Source organism: Crinia signifera, chromosome 6 (assembly GCF_055691185.1).
Source record: "Crinia signifera chromosome 6, ASM5569118v1, whole genome shotgun sequence".
Lineage (NCBI taxonomy): Eukaryota > Metazoa > Chordata > Amphibia > Anura > Myobatrachidae > Crinia > Crinia signifera.
Window position 1 is genome coordinate 69069001 of NC_139222.1, and position 21216 is coordinate 69090216.

Genomic DNA, 21216 nt, shown 5'->3' on the forward strand with positions numbered 1-21216 from the left:
ACAGGATTGCAGAGAGCTGTGTGCCCGAAGACGGTTGCGCAGATATCATAATATTCCCACTCGATGCGGCTAGCCCCACTCTTTTTACGGTTGTTGTCATGCACCTTCATGAACTTCTTTCTCAGGGTCTTCAGTTTATTAACAACTTGCTGTTGTGTCCGGATCATGCCTCTGGCTTCAAACAGCTTTGATATGTTTTTTTAAACCACGGCATCTTTTACTGTGCCAGTAATTTGGCGTTTTATCTCCTCCTCAACCCTTATGCTCAGGAGCTCTCTCACTTCCTGGTCCGTCCAGTTTGCCATGATGCCTGTCTGCTCCGATCTGCGCTGTCCAGGGCTTCTCTTCCGCTTTCCAGTGCGATTAAAGATGACATCAGCATTGTGAGCCCAGACAAAGCTCCAATCAGCAGCCTTTTTAAAGTCCCGTGTACCCGATCCCGGGTACGGGACCATTCACACTGGCCGCATCCCGTGTCGATTCCGGGTCCTACCCAGGTCAGGACCTGGGTAGAGATCCCGGAATGCTGAACACGGGATATTCCTCAAAGACCCTTTCACACTGCACTAAATCCCGGGTTGATGCGCGTTCATGTGCAAAAACCCGGGATATTTTTGCAAGTGGAAAAGGGGTATAAGTCTCAGGCTACCACTAATCAGAGACAGCCTGGAAGAAGTCAGTACTAACATCAGCGCATTTTTTCATACAGACCCAGAAAACTACATGTTCACCTCATAAAAGCTGTCTTCCTATCAGTCAAATTGAGAGTGCTATGCAATTTCTACTGTAACTGTTCACATATTAATTTTGCAATATGCCAAAGCATACACACAATGTGAACGCTGCACATGCGTTCACATTGCATCCCTAGTGCAGGTTAACTAACATCTAGCATCATACAAGGAACCATTCTTAAAACTGTATTTCCTATATTTTATTATTGTCAGATGAAGCAACATGGAAACCTTAAAAATGTCTAAGGGCAGTATTCAATGAGAAATCTCGCCGTGTGCAGCGAATCCTGTTTAGGATTCGCTGCACACTCGCTGTGTTCTGGAGGGCTGGCTGCCACTCGCTCTCTACGTATTCAATGTCGGAGAGGCGAGTAGCCCCTCGCGGCGAATCTTAACCACTGCAGCGGACGAGCGTCTGCGGTAGGGAGCCGTGGGACGGTGGCAGGCAGGGAGATTGAAGTCTGCCTGCCCCAGAACGTATGTGGGGGGGAGGTGGGCTCCCCGGGACCCAGGCAGCACAAGCTGCCCCCCCCCCACCACCAGAGCCAGCAGGGGACTGGGTATATTCACTGCTCCCGATCATGCATATGTAATGATCGGGTGCAGTGAATATATGAATATCTAATGAGCGGCTCGGCTCCCGGCCCCTGCTGGCAGCTCTGTGTAAAAAAATATATATATATATTTTTTAATTAAAATATATATATTCATGTGCTATAAGCACATGAATAAAAATAGCATGCCCCTTCACAGAATAAAATTCCTGATTTTTTGACACCAAAATTAAAACAAAAATCCTTTTATTTAAAAAGTTCACATTCCACTTCTCCATGAAAAGATGGAGAATTGCTACACGGAGAGACACGGCGAAAATCACTCAGAAAGACGGCGAGAAGTGCACATTGAATAGGGTTGCTCGCTTTTTGAGAGCAAAAGTCTCCATCCAAGGCGAGAAAAGCACAAACTCGCCATAAAACATGGCAAATTTTTCTCATTGAATACTGCCCTAAGAACTGGCAATAAAGCATTAAATGTTTAGCTGTGTCCTTCTTTAGCTAGCTAAAAAAATGTTTTTAACTTTTTTTTATTTGTTTTTGTAATCTTCTGTCCTGAATTAAAATTGGTACAAAACAATATATTCTCAACAGTCACAAGGCCAAAGATACCCTGTATGTCAGTGTGGCGACTTCAGGCCAAAACGAATTTGAAATGTTTCTCCCGTCAACATTGTCAAACAAAAAAATAGTTAGTATAGCCCCTGAAACATTAATATAAATGGACCTAGTGGTAGTCGATTCTATTTTTTAGTAAAATAGAAAAATTTGTGACAAAACCAAATGTTTTACATACTCTAGGAAGAGGTGCAATTATTTATGGAACCAAATGATCATAAATATATTTTTCAGAGTGACACCCAAATATATACCCTTGCTTTAGGAATGGAAACTTTTGGTATATTTTCTGTGATCTGGCTTGAAAACAATTTGACATTAATTTGCTTTCCCAAACAATTGGATCTTCAAACTGGTCAGGATTGGCAAATTAGTTTTTTTTTTTTTTAACATAAAGAATGTCCTTTTCACATAGAATCAGTGGCGGTTTTTAAATATGTTTTATGTAGAACTTTTTCTTCTATTAGAAGTCTGGCAGACTTCTTACTCCTGCAGCATCCAATCAGGGCTCCATTTATATGAAAATATTCTATATTCAAATAAACCCTTTCTCTATTAGCGCCGGGGCTCTTGGGAGATTGGGACCTTCCTTTTCTCCTAAGTAAAAAAACTCCAATTCGGTTTTTAAATATGGTAAAATCCGCCACTGTCTTTGCCTAAAGTGAAGCCAGATGCAGTCTATGAGACTTCCGGAAGTCCGACCTGCCAGTCACTCAAGGCAGTTCCATTGGGAGGTGTTCCCTCCCACCAGGATGCCTCTCTGTGTGCAAATGTGCGGCAGCCCACAAAACGGGTTCTGTGCATGCGCAGTACCGTGGACGATACTGCGCATGTGCCGGACCCAACAAAGGCAGCCCATGGAGGCTTGGGCCAGCGCATGCGCAGTATGTTTGAAGATACTGCGCATGCGCTGGCCCAGTGCAGGGGACCGGCGACCAGGACCGGAACAATGGTGCGGGGGGTGCGGCAGTGGAGGGGGGGGGGCCCTCATTGCAGCCGCCCCCCTTCACCAAAAAGGTAAGAGCCACCACTGCATATTATAGATGGAATTCGCTTTCAATAAATTCAATGTTCTTTTTTTTCTGACTTTTGGAAACATTTCAAAAGTCGGAGAAGGCTTGGATCAGCGAATCCCTGTCTTTTTACGTGGAAAAAGCCTCTAATTTGCAAATTTAGCATCCGTGACCACAAATGCAGATTCGGCTTTTCAAATGGCCAAATCTGCAGTGACGAATCCTGGACGATATTTCTGAGTATTATATGAATGTATATAGATATACCGATAAATATATATGTTATGAATGTGTTCGCCTCCCTCTTCCTCCCTTTTTTTCTTCGGTCTTCCTATCCCTCTTCCGATCAGTTTTGTTTATGAAAAACCTTTCAATAAAATTGAGGGTTATTCAGACCTTAATTCTGGGCTGCGAAATCGCAGCTTGGTCGATTATTGACTCTTTTGCGCATGAATATGGATCATACGCGCAATGACTAGGCCAACTATTTTCTTTTATTGCTAACCCAGCATGGGGGTGGTAACCAAATGTTTTCTAGGAGTGTCCGGGAAGACGCAGGCAGTTTCAGCCATGTCCTTGATCAGCATGTTTCTTTCAAACCGGCCAAGTAGGTTTTGGGTTACGCACAGACTACAACACACTGGAAAAATCATTTGATGGTGAGTTGAGTTATGAATGCAGCTATTCCCCGATCTGCGATTTTGTTTACATAAGCATTTTGCAGCCTTGAACAGGGTGGGATTTCACCCTTGCTGGGCGGCAGCTGTGTGATCGCAGGGCTAAATAACCCTCATTATCCCCCGCAAAAAAATAAAAACTATCAGATTTATACTTGTTGGTATTGGCACTTTAAAAGTTTTGATGTACCTAATTGTCTTAATAATATCAAGTCTGTCTCATCTCAACTGTATATGTCCAGTTCTTGAAATTTCTCCTGATCAGTTTTATTAGGTAATATTTGTGTTTATTAGTCATTTTAGTGATAGAGCTTCCAGAACTATACACAGCGCTCAAGATTTATAATGAGAATGATCTGTGGTAATGCAGCCATGGGAATGCTGCAAATTGAGTGTGGGAGTTGTTGATAATACAGTATATAGTGTTGGTAATTAAAAGTTACTGTATTTTATAATCTGTGGAAGCACTGAAACAAAAAACAGATAACCAGGAAAATAATAATCATACTTTACCTAAAAGTTAATATGAGAGAGCAAAACAAATTGCCATCTGCGGATAAATGCCCAAACATCAAACTTACTAAATTTTGTCTCCCTTGAACTAGCTCCAAACGAACAGGTGTCTAATGTACTGGCAAGAAACCTAATAATTTATTTTAAATTATGCCAAGCCTATTTTAATAATGCTTGGAACAAGTCTATGTTCTTCTGGCCACCACTCTGTTTTCCCACAAATTGACCTGAAATAGGAGAAGAGATGTAATGCTCTTGGAAATGTACTGTATACAATATGGAGGTATCTGTATCTGCAGTGATAGCATCCTGGATTGCAAGTGCAAAATTGTTTTATGTTTTATGGGGAGTTTTAAAATAAAAATAAAGTGATCATTGCTTGAAACAAGAATTCTGTCTAAAGAGAAGAGGGATTTAATCAGGGGAACATAAACATTTGAAAATACGTAGAAACATTTATAGGATTAATATCGGTACTTGTTTCCTAGAACGGCGCCCACTTAGCAATTTGCTTAATGGGCTATTCTCTGTAGTGAAATCGCATCGCATCGCATGGGCCATTTTAGGGTGCGATGCAATTCGATGCGATGCGATTTTCCTATGTAATTTATTCACTGCTCTCTCAGCCCCGGAACATCGCATTGGCGGCAAAATCGCATGTGATTTTTAATTGCATGCGATCGCATGTCATTTTATAGGGTGTTTGATGCGATGACATTAGGTATGCAATCATATGATTGTATGTCCCCCAAAAATAGGTTTAACGCACCCCCCCACTATCCACGCCAACCCAAAGCGTGGCGAGCATAGCGAGCCCCGTGAGGGGTGGTGGAACGCGTCCTCCGACTTTTTCATTACCCCACTATCCACGTCGGCGTGTAGTTGCTTCTATATAGAGTGGCGAGCGCATGTACATGTATATGTAAAGTAATCCGCGTCCGCTCGCCACACTATATAAGATCAACTCCATGCCGACGTGGATCGTGGGGTAATGAAAAAGTTGGAGGATGCGTTCCGCCACCGCTCGCCACGCTTCGCCGTGGCATGGATAGTGGGGGGGGAGTGCATTACATCTATTTTTGGGACATACAATCATATTATTGTATACCTAATGTCATGGCATGTACTTTATGTACACTTTGCTATAGCATCAGCTGGGCAGCCTAAAGCCACAGGGCGGGATGTATTAAAATACATCGCCGCCCTTGGCCTGCCAGCCGCCGCGATGCTGCCGCATATGTACTAACATATGCGGCTAGCATCGGGTTGCGGTGACGGAGCGATACCTGTGATGTGGTCTGCGGGGGTCTCCGTCACATCTCGGCGGCTGCCAGTGTCCCCCCTGCGTATCCTCCTCCCCCTGCAGCCGGATGTCCTCCCGGCTGTGACACCTGCTGGGGGATGAGGAGATCAAAGGAGGACGGGAGGGGGGCGCGCGGATGGCGGGCGGCTATAGAAGCCAATAGGCTTCTATAGGGTATCGCCACCCAGAGGGTGGCGATACCCTGCCCAGCGGAGACGGGGCGGATGGGTAATGGTACATAGGAAAATGCGGTAAGACCCCCGTTTTACCTAATTTTCCCTTTAGTACATCCCGCCCACAGTCTCCTTCACCCAACACAAGCATTAGATTCTACTGTGCATGTCAGCGTATACCCTTCATTACATGCGGATGGGCAGTGTGAATGGCGAGTCTCTGTTTAAATCAGGCCCTGGACACAAGAGAGACTTATGTTTAAACCTAGAGGTGCAACACAGGAAATAATAACCTTGCTGCATGCAACCTGCAGCAAGGAAATGAAAGTTCCTTAATTGTGTATCAGTCACATGACAATATACATTCTGTCAATATATTCTAAATCTGCAGCTCAGAGATTAAGTTCAGTTCTGGCCTCTGTGATTAATATTGACCATGTTATCTTTATCCAGTACAGACATGGCATGTATAAAACAGTATCACTGACGTCACATGTTTGTTGTTTATCATCTGGACCATAATAAATCATTAGTACAGTAACGACCTTGATGTTGGAAAGACCTTTCATCATAGGGTTCTGTACTTTATATAACCTGAAGGCTAGAAACTTTGGAACCACCTGCATTAACTATTAGTGTGATCTACTGCCGGAATTCAAATAGTACTAACCTCGGAGCCAACTGATCTCCCTCTATGTAAATGTGGAGAGACAGGCCCTACAGTAAGAACACAGTGGCGTAACTAAAGAGGGTGCAGGGGATGCAACTGCTATGGGGCCCGGAGGCTTGGGGGGCCCCGCAGCAATCCCCTGCACCCTCTTGAAGCTTATCGGGTTTTTTGTAGCTATCCTTTCCGATCACGTCAGCGGCCGTGAGCTTGTACCCACCTGAAATTAACTAGTGCTGCTGGCGCCAGTACGCAGGTGGAATAGGAGGCGCCGCTGGCAGCGGAGCAGGAGGTGCAGCGGTCAACAGTGAAGAAGAGCCGGGGGCCCTACGGCAGCAGCCCTTGGGAGAACAGGAGGCGCAGCAGCGGTGGCACTGGCAACCCCATGATTGATTAAAAGGTCTGGCGGCAGGAGCCAGTGCTAGATCAGCAGCGACCAGCTTAGAGCAGGAGGATGAGCGTCGGCGGTGGCTAGCGCGAGACAGGAGACCTGGCAGCGGGAGCGGGACAGAAGGAGAAAGCCCAGCGGCTGCAACACAGGAAAAGACTTGGCAGCAGAAAGCAACGGGGGAGCAGAGTCCTAGCTGCTGCGGTCAGTGGGGGAGCAGGTCTCTTAATAAAGGTACAAAGGTTATATTGGAGAGCAGAGAGGGGACAGAGCAAAGTATGGAGGGCGCAGTGCGGAGGGAATTAAATTAGGAAGTACAAGAGGCCTGTCATAGCCTGGCTCTGCCTCTCATCACTGTCTCCCCCATCTCTTTAACCCCCTCTCTTGCTCTCTATCTCCCTCCCTGTCTCTATTTCTCTCTCTCACCCCAGTCTCTCTTTTTCTCCCTCATCTGCTCTCTCTCCCTGTCTCCTCTTTCTCTCAACCCCCTCCATCTCTCACCTCTCTCTTAATCTCTCTCTGCCCCATGCCTCTTTTCTCCCTCTGTCTCTCTGCACCTAACCTCTTTGCCCACACTACCCCCTCATTTTCTTCTTGGGGGGGCCCTGGCAAGATTTTTGCTATGGGGCCCTCAAGCTTCTAGTTACGCCCCTGTAAGAACATATTGCTAGTTTCTCAACAAAACTATTGCCATCTGCAAAATGTATCACAAGACTTACAATCACCACCAAATCAGAAGCACTAACACATCAGCTCCCTACCTCTATCTAGAGAACACTAGTATATCAGGGTTGCCGACCCTCCCGGAATTTGCGGGAGTCTCCCGAAAATCGGGTCCCTCCTCCCGGCCCCCGGAAGGGTGGGCAACCCTCCCGGAATCAGGGGGACCCCCACTGAGCCCCCCGATCGCGGCATTTAAATGCCGCAATCCGCGGGTCTCAGAGTAGGGGGCGGAGCTAAAATGGCTCAATCGTGTCATTTTAGGCCCGCCCCCTCCATGGAGATCAGTTTTTTCAGCTATTTGCCGTAATGGGGGCGGGGATTAATGACGTCACCGTTAAGCCACGCCCCCAAACTCGTCATGAAACATTCCTCTCCGGGCTTCTCCCGGAGAGGATTTTATGCAAGTCGGCAACCCTGTAGTATATATAATATATTGCTTTCCTTGAATAACCACGGTGAAGGAAGAAGAGCTCTAATTTTACTATGTACTAGAATGGTTTAGTTATTATTGTGAAATGGGTAAGAATTATAACTCTATGGCCCTGTACACGCTACTCGATTAACAGCACCGCCGACATAGATAACTAGATTGACGGTGCCGCTGGGCAAACAAGATAGTGTACGCACACTGAATGGGTATGAGTCGTATGGTCGACAGTAGGAAGGTCGAAATACATTAGGTCAACCACTAAAGGTTGACATATATTAGGTTGATCACTAAAGGTCGACCTGGCTTAGGTCAACACACAAAATAAGTCTACAGGTCGGGAGGTCGACACAATCATTAAGTCAACGTCAGTTTTTCACATTTTTGGCTCGCTGTGCTCAGCACACTATTATAGCCTCCCTCCTCGCCTAGTAGGGAATGAAATACCCCCTGTTTTCCTAAAAACAAAAATGTGAAAAACTCATGTGGACCTGTTGACTGTCGACCTTGCCATTGTCGACCTAATGCTTGTGTCGACCTTGAGCCTGTTGAGCTTTAGTGGTCAGCTTAATGTATGTCAACCTAGCGATAGTATCCCCACTGAGTGATGTGTCCCCAACAGTGCATGCAGCTGCCGAGGATATTGCCATATTGCGCTGCATGCACAGATGACAGGGGTCGTTAATGATGCATGGGAGCACGTCATTAAGTATACTGAGTATACACACTAGATTAGTTTTTAAAGTTTTTTTCTGAGCTTTTGAAAACTCATTTACAGTAGTGTGTATGCATACATCCCAACTGTCCCGTTTTCCATGGGAAAATGCAATTTTTTTGGTGATGTTCCCACATCCTGCCCGGGGCCAGCAATGTCCCGCAAGTATAGGACACGCCCACTCCCCACTAGGCCACCCCCCAATTCCTTCTCCCTCCTTAAAGTTGGGAAATATGGTGCAAGGGTATCAAAGAAGGAGCATAAATATTGTCTTCAGTAGGTTCTTATGTAGATGGTGAAGCTCAACACTGATCTCTCTGTAAGTATAACTATGCAAGTTAGTGAATAGTCTTTATTCTTATCAATCCAATTTTTAACTCAAATATTCAGTTGCTATTTTCAGTGCTATCTCTGCACAATTATTTGTAAGCACATATACTCACTTGGATGAGTCAATGAAGTATATCACCAGGGCCCCGATGCTTAGAGCGAAGACTGTCACTACCTGCAGAGGAAATAGCAGCAACATTAGTCATGGCGAAACAAAAAGGTATGCATCAGTATTCACATCATCAATAGCTACAGTATATTGGGCTGTTGTAAATAGCATCAACATTGCAAAGTATGCGCCTGTATGACAAGCAGCAGTATTGGTGTTGCACATGAACTATTAATATTCATCTCTCAATCCAGAACTGCAGAATACATGTACTGAATTAATTTAGATTTTTCAAGGGATGCATAACCGGGTTGTTGTTTCATGAATTAATACTCAGTTATTAGTAACAAACAATGCAATAACAAAAACCACACAAACATGCATGTCATCTTACACTATACAGTATGGATGCAGGGGAGTAACTCCTAGAAGAAATGGAGGCTCCAGCCTGAAGGGACACCTGCACGTACATCAGCACCTCACAGGGCGCTGCAGCAAGCAATGATACACCCGCAACTGCTGCGATGTGATGCACCAATGAATACTGAGACACATATACACCATATTTACTTTTCTGAGGGGGCGGGGAAACCAAATTCCACCTTGCCTCTCTGTGACTGGGATGAACTTACGCCCCTGCAGAGGGTTCATATACCAGGGGTCTCCAACGTTTTTTTGAATCATGGAACCCTAGAGTATCAGATTTTTTTTTTTTTTTTGTGGCACCCCTTGGCTAAAAGTTTCTTATGAAGTAACTTAGAAAAATATATAAAATTAAGTAAACTGTGTGTATATGTCATTGTTGGGTTCAATTATATGGTAAGGGAGAGGATTCGCTTCTGTTTGTCCACATATCTTGCACATTTTATGATTGGAGGTCACAAGCACTGGTTTTACCTATTTTAGAGACCATAAGTAATTTGATTTGGTCTTGGACCACCAACCCTTGGAAAGTGCCCCATGGCACCAAAGGGGGCCACGGCACAGTTTCGGAATCACTGACATACAAGTTCACAGTAGAGATGTGCAGGCTCTGATTTACTCTGATTTTCTCTGATTTCAAAGCAGGATCTTATTGGCTATCAACTGCCATGTGATTTGGGATAGCCAATAAGATCCTGCTTTGAAATCAGAGTAAATCAGAGCCTGCACATCTCTAGTGCACAGACGAGAGCCGCTTAATGGTTTCAAAAGAAGTAAATCTGAGCCAACCCAAAAGAAAAAACTTAACAGATTAAAACAAAACTATTCCTGTCTACCATGGACTACAATCATTAGGCCTGTGACAAACAAAAGTGTCTGCTGCTCATAGGCAGAAAAAGACCCCAGTGTATGAAACATGTGCAAGCCTATTACACTTGGTTCTATGTTAACCCATTCAACATCTAACACATCATTTGAAAAAAAAAAACACATATAAAACACTGGCAAATGACATCCACAAAGGATTAGACAGTCAAAACTCAAACAATCAAAACGATCATACAATACGAATATTGACATGTCAAAAATGTTGCATGGGTATAATGTCGAAAGTGAAAAAAATGTAGACACAATGAAAATGTCAATCTTGGACAAATGTCGAGAGTCAAAATGTAGACAGTTAAAATGTCAACACTCATAAGAAAATAACACAGCTGTTGCTAAAAGGCGGTGGCTGACACCTGTGGAAGCTGCCAAGCTAGGAGCAGCTAAATAGTTAAACATTTTATTTGCTTAATTAAGTCAAATATACAGCTGTAAACAATGTTAATACAATCAGTTTTTGCAGTTAATTTTTTTCAAGAAAAGTAAGCACAATATATCGTATAAATCTATCAGTGCACATACTGTAGTACAAATGTGCAAGTTTGGACAGAGCCTACCCTGGAACACTACTGTACCAACACAAACACACATAACCACTAAATGTATTCCCTATGTATGATTCAGCCATATAACATACAAGAACTGAACGTGTGAAACATGTTAGTATTGAATGGTCTAACAGACACACGTCTCCCTCTTGTAACCATTGTCTTTAAATCTATTTTAATGTCAGTTCATTAGGATTGCGGTTAAGCTCAACAAATTTTACATTGCCTCTTATTAGAAAGTCAATGTTTTCAGTACAAAGAACATGCTGTGTATATATAACGTATATACATGACAAATCTTTAACACTGTACTAAAAATCCTATAAACAGTACATGTTGTAAGATGACCTTTAAGGACAAAAATAAAAAGTAGCGATTACCAATGTTCTTGCTGGACCTGGAGGGCAAGTCTTTTATTCTATTACACCCTCTTCACCCCACATTTAATTTATTATTAAGGGCTTTCTTTCAGCAGGTGTCTTGGAAATGCAATTAACGGGTATAGATGTTTATCAGGCAGATAAATATCACAGTCTACCATCTGTAGGACAATGGTGTAGAGGGAATGAGGATGCTTCTTTGTGACTATGATTACCAAGGAGGAAATAAATAAAAAAAAGCACAGTGTTTCTAATGCCTGTTCGTAGAGAAAGGGTAAAGCTGATTTTCAGGATAAAAGACTAACATTCAAGGCACCTGAAGTAAATATGGCTAATGCGAAGATGTGCTATTAAGGTGCATACACATACCTCCCAACTTTTCAGGTCATGAAGGAGGGACAAGTGCGCGCACCGCAGACGCACAGGACAACATTTTTTTTTTTGGGGGGGGGGGTGGCCTAGCGGGAAGGGGCCTCGCCTTGTTGTTGCCGCTGTGGACTGGGACGTTCCCGCGATAAGCGGGACAGTTGGGAGGTATGCATATATGTTTTTGCTCATGAATGATGTTATGAAAATCGCTGCCCAATAAAATGCTCAGTACATACACACTGAGCAATTTTCTCTGGCCCAATGATTTTCACAGGTGGGGGGGGCAACCATTTTCCAGAGTTAGAGACTATGAAATGTAGTTCACTCATCCTATATTACTGGGAGACGGCTGGCAGCGGTCAGCAATGATGCGGGAACACGCTTAAAAGTAACTCAAAACGGGAAAAGTGAGCTTCTTTGAACTCAAAATCACCTCCTCAATACAAAGTACAATATAACAAGCTAGCAGCGGAATACATCTCCTTAAAATATAAAGCTCCAATAGATTACATTGTTATGAGGCTCATTCAGGTGCTGTCACAAATTGGCTATTCTACGCACATTGGTTAAATGTTTTCTGACTGGGCATGCATCTGAGCAGCAGTGGACAGAGTGCAAATCACGATTGCACACAGGAATCAGTCGCACTGTGACAGAAATACAACGTTTGGGGGGTGGTAATGGGGAGTAGTCAGCCAAATGCAGGTGTGTTATGGCTGCAAAAAAAAAAGCAACGGCAGCAGCAAGAACAACTGCACGCAAATTCGTCCCTATATGTCTTATTGAATAAAAACTTTAGACCTTGACATTGTATTGGCCTTTCCATCATTGCTTTTCTTTATTCATTGTAGTGATGGCGGTACTTATGTATTATCTGGGCTCCGATGTTAAATGCACCCCATTTTTTCATACCCCTACTATCCAACTACGCATGGACTTGATTTTATATAGTGTGGCGAGCGCAGCGAGCCACCGTGCCTGAAGCGTGGCGAGCGCAGCGAGCCCCGCGAGGGGACGCGGTCTCATAAGAAAAACGGGAGCCCAGATATTACATAAGTACCATGATGGCTGTAAGAATATTGATGGCACTGTCGCAAAATAGTTCAGCTGCCATTTGTACTGGAGACAGTCTCTTGATGTGCAGGGCCATCTACAGACATCCACATGATACCAATTTGAGGGCCATAAAAGGCCAAACCATTGAGTGATAGCTACAGTGATACTACTGCTCAGTATATAACTGCAGGTAAATTCAATAAACGCTGTGACCAGACTGAGCATTTACTGGATCGGTATGCAAACAACACAAACAGTGAGACAGTTCTGTACTCCGCTCCATTTAGGATAAAGAGGTTGGGGAACAAGAGAGAAAGAGCAAAACATCAGATGCTGACCCCGATCCGGCCGTTGCAGGAACATTTGTAGCCACTCATTGGCTGACACACTACATAATTATCAGCTGATCAGCCTGATAATTGTGATAACTGTATAGTGTCTACCCGGCTTTTGAAAGCAGTCAGATTGCAAAGAATAACTCTATCTCTCTCTCTATCTCTGACATTGGACCAGTGGTATATATAATAAAACTGTTCAAGCAGGTGGAGCTTACCCTTTTGACTACTAAGGTCACGGCCACATACTTACCCTCTTTGTTGGAAGAAACATCCTTATTGAATTACAATAAGGTCTACTAGATAAAGTCATAACCCTCTGATTAAGAGAAAGGATTGATAGACTTAATTGCCTGTAGAGACATTCCCATACAAAATCTTGTTGGGACATTAAAAACTTCTTCGCCATACCCCTGATGAAGTCCTATGGGACAAAACACGTTGGGTTTTATGAATAAAGGATCTTTTACTTGATTGGAGTCTCCAAACTTATTTTGAAGAACGGACAAAAAAAACTTTTCTGGAAACCTGATCAGTGTATCAGCTAAATGGACTAACTGTACGAATTGGCTAGGTGGTACTTGTTAGAGCGCACTCCGATAACCCCCTTTTTGTATATTTGTACACCCCAGGCTCTCACTAACAGGAGAATCTTATCGGAGGAGCTGCTACCGTTCTGGAATTTAGCGCACTACGGAGGTGGGTGTGGTATGATTCACCGACAGTCGGTATCCCGACAGTCATTATCCCGACATCGGGATCCCGACTGCCTGGTCTCAGACAGCGCGGCCACGAGGGAAAATAGCCGTCGGGAACCCGGCCGTCTGTGTTTTAACAGTCGTGATCCCGACGTCGGGTTAATGACTGTCGGGATCCCGACTGTCGGGACCCAGTCCGGCACCCACGGAGGTTAACCCATTTTTTTGGCATATATTATATATATATATATATTTAGCAAAAGAAGAAATCCGGCACTCCACAAATCCGTATAAGCAATGCTTGCTCCGGTGCCTTCCCAGGTCAAAGACCAATTGTAGTGTAGATGGCAAAAAGGCGTCACTCGGAGACTGGATACAAGTTCAAGACTTTTTTGTGTGGTGACCGACACCAGTGTTTCGAGCAAACTGCTCGTCCTCAGGGTACGTACTGAGTACAGGGTACGTACTCAGGGTACCCTGAGGACGAGCAGTTTGCTCGAAACACTGGTGTCGGTCACCACACAAAGTCTTGAACTTGTATCCAGTCTCCGAGTGACGCCTTTTTGCCATCTACACTATATATATATATATATACCTCTCAGCACGAGGTGAGCACAATATGTATAAATAACACTGTTTGTTCATGGGTCAGGTTGTACCTGAAGACGATTAAAGACGATTGAAGACGTTGTATCTACACTTGGCTGTGAGACTTTCTTTCCAGACATCTCACGCTATTCAAGGACCGAGAGTGCCGCCCGTCACCCTGCATGTATATATATATATATATATATATATATATATATATATATATATATATATATATATATATATATATATATATATATATATATATTGGATGGACCAAAATGCGACGATTGTTATGCAGATCTTAAATGCAGCTTTAATTAGAACCTGATGATATTTTAGTTTCTAAGGTCAGAAACGTTCAATGAGAACACATCAATCTTATTGATTTCAAATGCAGCACTTTCTTGTAACTATAATACAGACAAAGAGCACAGCATGTGTGTATAACTGCTCAATGGGAGGGCCTTCCAGAGGCAATTGCTATGTGTTATCATTTTCCACATAAGAAAACTCTGGTGTCCTTGCAGTGGTTTCCCTATAGGTTGTCCACTAGAGGCATATCATATAGATCCTTATTGTGGATCAGTCACTAAATCAGAGGGGCTCAACATATGGTCCTCTAGCTTTTGTAAAACTACTCATCCAAGCATACCCTGCTAAAGTTTTAACACTCTGCAATAGGAAAACTGTGACAGGGCATGTGTAAATTCACAATAGCTGGAGGGCCACAAGATACACACCCCTGGATTGGATGGTCTTGAAGTGTTCCACTAGGTAAATATACCAAGTGATATTACCACTATAACATGCAGCGTATCAATCTTGGATCTGTGGTGTTTATTCACTTTAATTGTGTTCTCATCCAAGGGGTGTGGTACAGGGTTCCGACAGTCGGGATCCCAACAGTCATTAACCCGACGTTGGGATCCTGACTGGCCGGACTCAGACAGCATGGCGAGCGCAACAAAGCCCCTTGCGGGCTCGGTGGCTCGCTACGCTCGCCACCTATTCTATTCTCCCTCTATGGGAGTCATGGACCCCCATGAGGGAGAATGGCCGGTGGCTGTCGGGAACCCGTCTGTCTGTGTTTTAACAGTCGGGATCCCAACGTCGGGTAAATGACTGTCGGGACCCCGCCCAGCACCCAAATGAAGATGGCATGCTAGTTACATATTTGCAGCAGCAACGTGTTCTGGGAATAGTCCACTAGGAAAGGTATAAATCATTAGGTTGACCATGTCTAGGGCAACAGTCAATAGGTTGTCCACTATTGGTTGACACTGACAAAATGTTGACACAAGCAAACTGTCGACATGGAGAAGGTTGACACATAACAGGTCGACGTGCATTACTCATGTGTCGACCATCAGCATGTCAATAGTTTGCTTGTGTCAATGTCAACCTATTGCATGTCGACCTTTTTCATGTGTTGACCTACTGCCTACTGACCAATAGTGGTCTACCAATCAACCAGAACCAGTTAGGAAAAGCTGCATATATATATATATACACATATATATATATATATATATATATATATATACACACACACACACACACACACACACACTCACACACACTTTCAGCTGTCTCATTTTACATCTAAAGACATTCCTTATCTTACACTGATATCAAAATATATACATTTAGTACAATATTAAACTTTTGCCACATTTTCTTCCATTTCAAGGAGTCCCTGTTAGGGATGCCAATCCCGGGCATTTTTTTCAATCCTGGGATTCAGGGTTAAAAAATGCATGGCGTCCGGAGAGGTGTGGCAGGCAGTGGGTACGGTGGCCAGAGAATTGCAGTGGCCAGCGAGGTGCGGCGGGCTGTGGGTGCAGTAGTCAATGTGGAGTGGTGGAGTGATGTGGCAGTGGACTGTGCAGCGTGACCTTTGACTTCACGTCATGCTGTGCAGAGCCAGGGACTAGAGTAGCTGGGCAGCTGCTCAGCAATATATTTGGCATGTATCGGCTAATCCCGGGATTGGACTCTCCAATTCCGGAATTCAAAAACCCAAAGATTTTAGGGACAAATCCCTGATTGGTCACCCTGGTCCTTTTTGTGTAAACTCCACTTTAGACTCACATACTGTACCTGTCTGAGCTGCACAATGGGACAAGCATCCCCAAGAGAGATTAGGAACTCCCATCAGGCATAAGTAAATATATTGATCTTGCATGTAAAACCATAGCACATGTTCCCTTGACAATGGAGGAGCTACACCCAGCCTCTAAATCTCTGAGGTCGCTGCCCATGGATTAGGTATGTGCAGTGCGTCTCAAACTTTTTTGAATCACAGCACCCTAGATCATCAAAATATTTTTTAAGGCTTCCCTAGGCAAAATGTTTATTATTCTAAAATTCAAAAACTAATATTAAGATAAGTATATAAATTGTGTTAATAGGTATCCTTAGAGTTATGTGCTGAGGGACCATATTTGCTTCTGTTTGTCTACATATGTTATGATTGGTGGCCACCAGTAATAATTATATCTGTTACATTGACCATAAATAATTTCAATTGAATTTCTTCTGAATCTTCCTCAATAATGGCTGAAATTCAATCATTCTAATTCATGGAAAGTTGCCCGAATTATCTGCAGATAAGAGAAGCCTTTTAGACCAAGATATTTCCATGGAAAAAATACAAGATACCATCACAGAGCTTATGGCCGATAAGGCTCCAGGCCCAGATGGTTTCCCCAGTGAATATTTTAAGATACTCAAACATGAACTGTGCCCATGTGTATAAAAAGATAGGTGGGATACTTATTGCGCAAATAGCAGAAGTTAGGGGTGAATAAGGAAATCACCAAACCTCCAGTGGAGAACTATCTGTAGAAAAAGGAAGCCCTTCACCTCATTAGTGTGCTAAGAAATAGCGTTACTTCCTTCTAATTGGGGATGTATCCCCCAAAATTAATCAATATGGTCGGGGGTTCCTCCCTTTCAGGGTACTCACACTCACTAATGTGAATACAGCGTATCAACAAACCTCAAACCGATCATGTGACCACGGTAGCTTGGTATCCACCAAAATTATCAATAAGATCGGTGATTCCCCCTTTCCGGGTACTCACTCTTTATCAACTTGAATGTGACGTATCAGAAAAATAGATAGAAGGTGTACCAATATGGCCGCCAAGTAAGGACTGAGGAAACGCCCGGCAGCACAATACAGCGCACCTCGGTGCGTCATGTCCGGCGGAAGTAAGAGGGCCGCATCACCGGAAGTGTTTGGAGAGACTCCTGTACCCGGAAACATGTATTTTGATAAACACTCCATAAGATAGAGAAGCCATTGTATATATTATACATATGTACAAGTCACAGATGTTAGGAATCTAACAATTAGGAGGGCTATTTAAACCCCATTCACTGATGGTCACTTGAAAAAGATCTTCCTTCAGATTGAAACGTGTTGGTGATGACCTGAAGTAGCAGCAACCTCATCTAGGGTATCTGAGGGAGAACCAGAGTGATTGGAAACAGGGCCCCGTTTACATACTTACCATCTGGACCTCTGGAACTTCAGATTCCATAAGATGAGTAACTTACAGTAGCTCACATTTTAATTGTTGTATTTACTAATAATGGATCAATTTTACTTCTCTAGTGGATACTGTCTTTATTATATTGGATAAAGAAGTTAAGAATTTTTCTGATACGTCACATTCAAGTTGATAAAGAGTGAGTAACCGGAAAGGGGAAATCACCGATCTTATTGATAATTTTGGTGGATACCAAGCTACTGTGGTCACATGATCGGTTTGAGGTTTGTTGATACGCTGTATTCACATTAGTGAGTGTGAGAACCCTGAAAGGGGGGGAACTCCCGACCATATTGATACTGGTACTCGTACTGGAGACATCCCAATAAGAGGGAAATAACGTTATTTCTTATCGCACTAATGAGGTGAAGGGCTTCCTATTTCTGTGCCCAGTTTTATTAGAACTTTGCTGATTATTACACAGGCAATGCCCTAATTATCCCTCATTTAATGCAGCCCACGCAATCTTTTCAGGCAAACCCATCAACAAAACCCCCATCTTATAGACCAATTACACATAGTTAAACTTGGATTTTAAAATCCTAGCAAAATCATGGTAAACAGGTTGCAATCCATTTCCCCAGAATAACTTACCTCTGACCAACTTGGGTTTGTAAAAAGGCAGACATTCTATTAAACGCATAACAATGGCCATAGCTGCTACAGTCATTTTAAGGAAAGATTCTAACACTTCGAAATTTGCTTTTGAGTTTAGACACTCATAAAGCTATTAACACTATATTTTGGCCTCATCTCTTTGAAACACTCACATGTATGGCATTTGAGCAAGATTTAATTGGTCTGATCCATTATCTTTATGACTCCTTAGGAACAACTCTTCTTATCGGTGAACAGCAGAGCGAGTAATTGAGAATGGGTAGGGTCGCAAGGCAGGGCTGTCCACTGTCTCCTATGTTATTCAACTTATCCCAAGATCCACTCCTTAGACTAATACAGCATGGTTTTAAGAGAAGAGTCCCAAAAGATTAAAGCCACAGGTTTTGCAGATGTTTTCATATACAGTACCTGTCAGATTCTAAAAACTTCTCTACCCCACCTTATATCTTTGTTACAAGACTTTAGTGCCATCTCATAGCTTCAGATTAATTCTGGTAAATCAGAGGCCTTATATTTAAGGCTGGGTTTTTTTTCATCCACATTGGTACACAAATATCCCATTTGGGTGGGCTTAAAGGTCTCTTTATTTATTTAGGAGAATTGATCACCAACAATCCCTCTTCTCTCTATCAGATGAATCAAGCCATCCATGATGAGGGAAGCTAGTTTGCTCAAATGGTCTAATTTCCAAGACTGCTGTACCTGCTTCAATTGCTCCCTCTATTACTTACTAAAGATGAAACAAAAAGAATAACTTTGTCCTTGCTATCCATTGTTTGAATAAAGGACACCAGATCTTCTTGATACGTTGTATGATCATTAATCACGTGTGTGGAGACAGGGGTGTATACACCAATTGGACACAGTTGCCCCACAGGGCTTAAATGAGGTGAATAATCTGTCCATTTTCCTCCCATGATTATGAAATGGGTATACCATTTTGAGTGTTAAATACGGCCATTTAAAAGCGTTAACTTAAATATGACAATTTTTTTCTAGATTGACCATTTGCAAGCAATAATTATGTGTTGATTAGTTTTTAATGTTTTTGCTATCCCCTGTCCTATTGAGGAAGATGATGGAGGCTGTTTATATATATTTTACTTGTGTGTGTACTTAAGGGCGATTCACCAATGCATCATCACTAGATTGTTGTATAGATTGTTATATCTAATCATGGAAGTAGCAACTACTTCCGTGATTAGCGTTTCACTGCTAATAGGATGGATTGCCTGGAAATGATGTTCTTCTGAACTTCCGGTGTGAGTACGGCAGCCAGTGAACGCTACCATATATGTATGCTTGGTACTGATCCCCATACATATTTTATAATTGTATAGTATTGTACCAAAGTGTTGGTAAACTATGATAATGATTATAGACAAACAGAGCGTTTAACAATGCTGATACCGCAGCATCACTTCCTATGATGCTATCAGTGGCGGGGTAGAAATATTAATAATAATTGACAAGGTATAGGTCTAGGAAGAAAGGAGTGCTGTAAGGGAGGTCCGAAGATAATGTAAGTGATTTCAGTAATGCTAAATGTTTTGGGTCACACTTTAAAATGTTCCCCTTTGCTCTGTTAGTCTTCTGGTGGTCCTGAAGATCCTAAGAACACAAAGAGATCCTTCAACAGATTTTACATTTCACATTTAATAAGTTGGCATTGTGTTATTTAATGTATTCAGTTTATACTGATTTTTCATATGTACATTTTATTACAAAGCATTGCTGAATGTATTTCAGCTTTATAAATGTAAACAAAAGTAAAAAAAAAAAAAAAAAAGGATACTGCAGTCTCCACTTTAAACACAAGAGGGAGTGTTGCATAGCAATACTAAAGATGCAGAGCACATAATGATTATGGTACAGAATCATCATACTGTTTAATGCCGTGCTTCACTTTATTAGCAGCTTCCATATTTACTTAAGTGCATGGCTGACCAATTTTCTTTATGTATGTAAATAATCACTGTTTTACCTACATTACCTTATTTTGTCTTGTTCACTGGACAAATAAGGTATTTAGGATGAATGGACAAACCACAAAAATAATCAAATGTAACCTTTTAAAAGTACTGGACAATGAAGTGATCAAGATAATTTTCAGACCTGCACAATTATATATAACAAAACAGTTGCATCTCTCCAGATTAAGGATGACAGGCGTGATAAAGGGGAAAATTCAAGTACAAAAGAAACATCAACATTAAAAAGGTCTATTTTGCGCAATTTATCCCAATGTTTCTCTTTTTTACTTCAGGGTATAATTGCATACTACTTTTTATGTTTTTTTATGACTGTCACTCCGTCTGACAATTGGTAATTATGGCCCCCATGTCCCGATGCTACTCCCCCAACTTACTTACCATTGCAAGGTCTACTTGAAAATATACTCACTTTATCAAAGCGAAACAGAAGTATGAAGTCTAACTTGTAATTTAAAATATCCAGTCTATTTGATAAAGTTTGCTTTAGTGTTTTATTTTTTTTTTGCTTCGGTAGGATTCTAATAGCTGCTAATCCAACACCCTCTAAGGATGCCAGTTTTCTGAAATAACCAATTTACCAGCAATACTATAGTTAATACATTTAATTAGAACTTTGGCTTATGGCCACATACATCTTGCCTAATAGAAGTATTTAAGTCAATATCCATATCCCAGTACTCTCAGGTCAGCAGCAATTGCTCATGTATCACCTCCTATCCAAAGCATCTTAAACTAATGTCCACTGAAATATTTGCAGGACATAAACATGTGACGGGCACTTGGCAGTTCACTACAACCAATACTTCTATTTCTATTAA

The 21216-nt window shown here is 42.4% G+C and overlaps 1 protein-coding gene across 21 annotated transcripts in view; it reads right to left on the reverse strand.

The window, feature by feature from the left end:
• Nucleotides 1-21216, reverse strand: part of KCNMA1 (potassium calcium-activated channel subfamily M alpha 1) — a 459278-nt gene that overhangs the window by 245608 nt on the left and 192454 nt on the right. For all 21 annotated transcript variants that reach the window (XM_083146231.1, XM_083146240.1, XM_083146230.1 and 18 more), the window contains exon 3: nt 8949-9010. In XM_083146231.1, coding sequence (XP_083002357.1) covers nt 8949-9010 — 62 coding nt within the window. The remainder of the gene's footprint in view (nt 1-8948; nt 9011-21216) is intronic.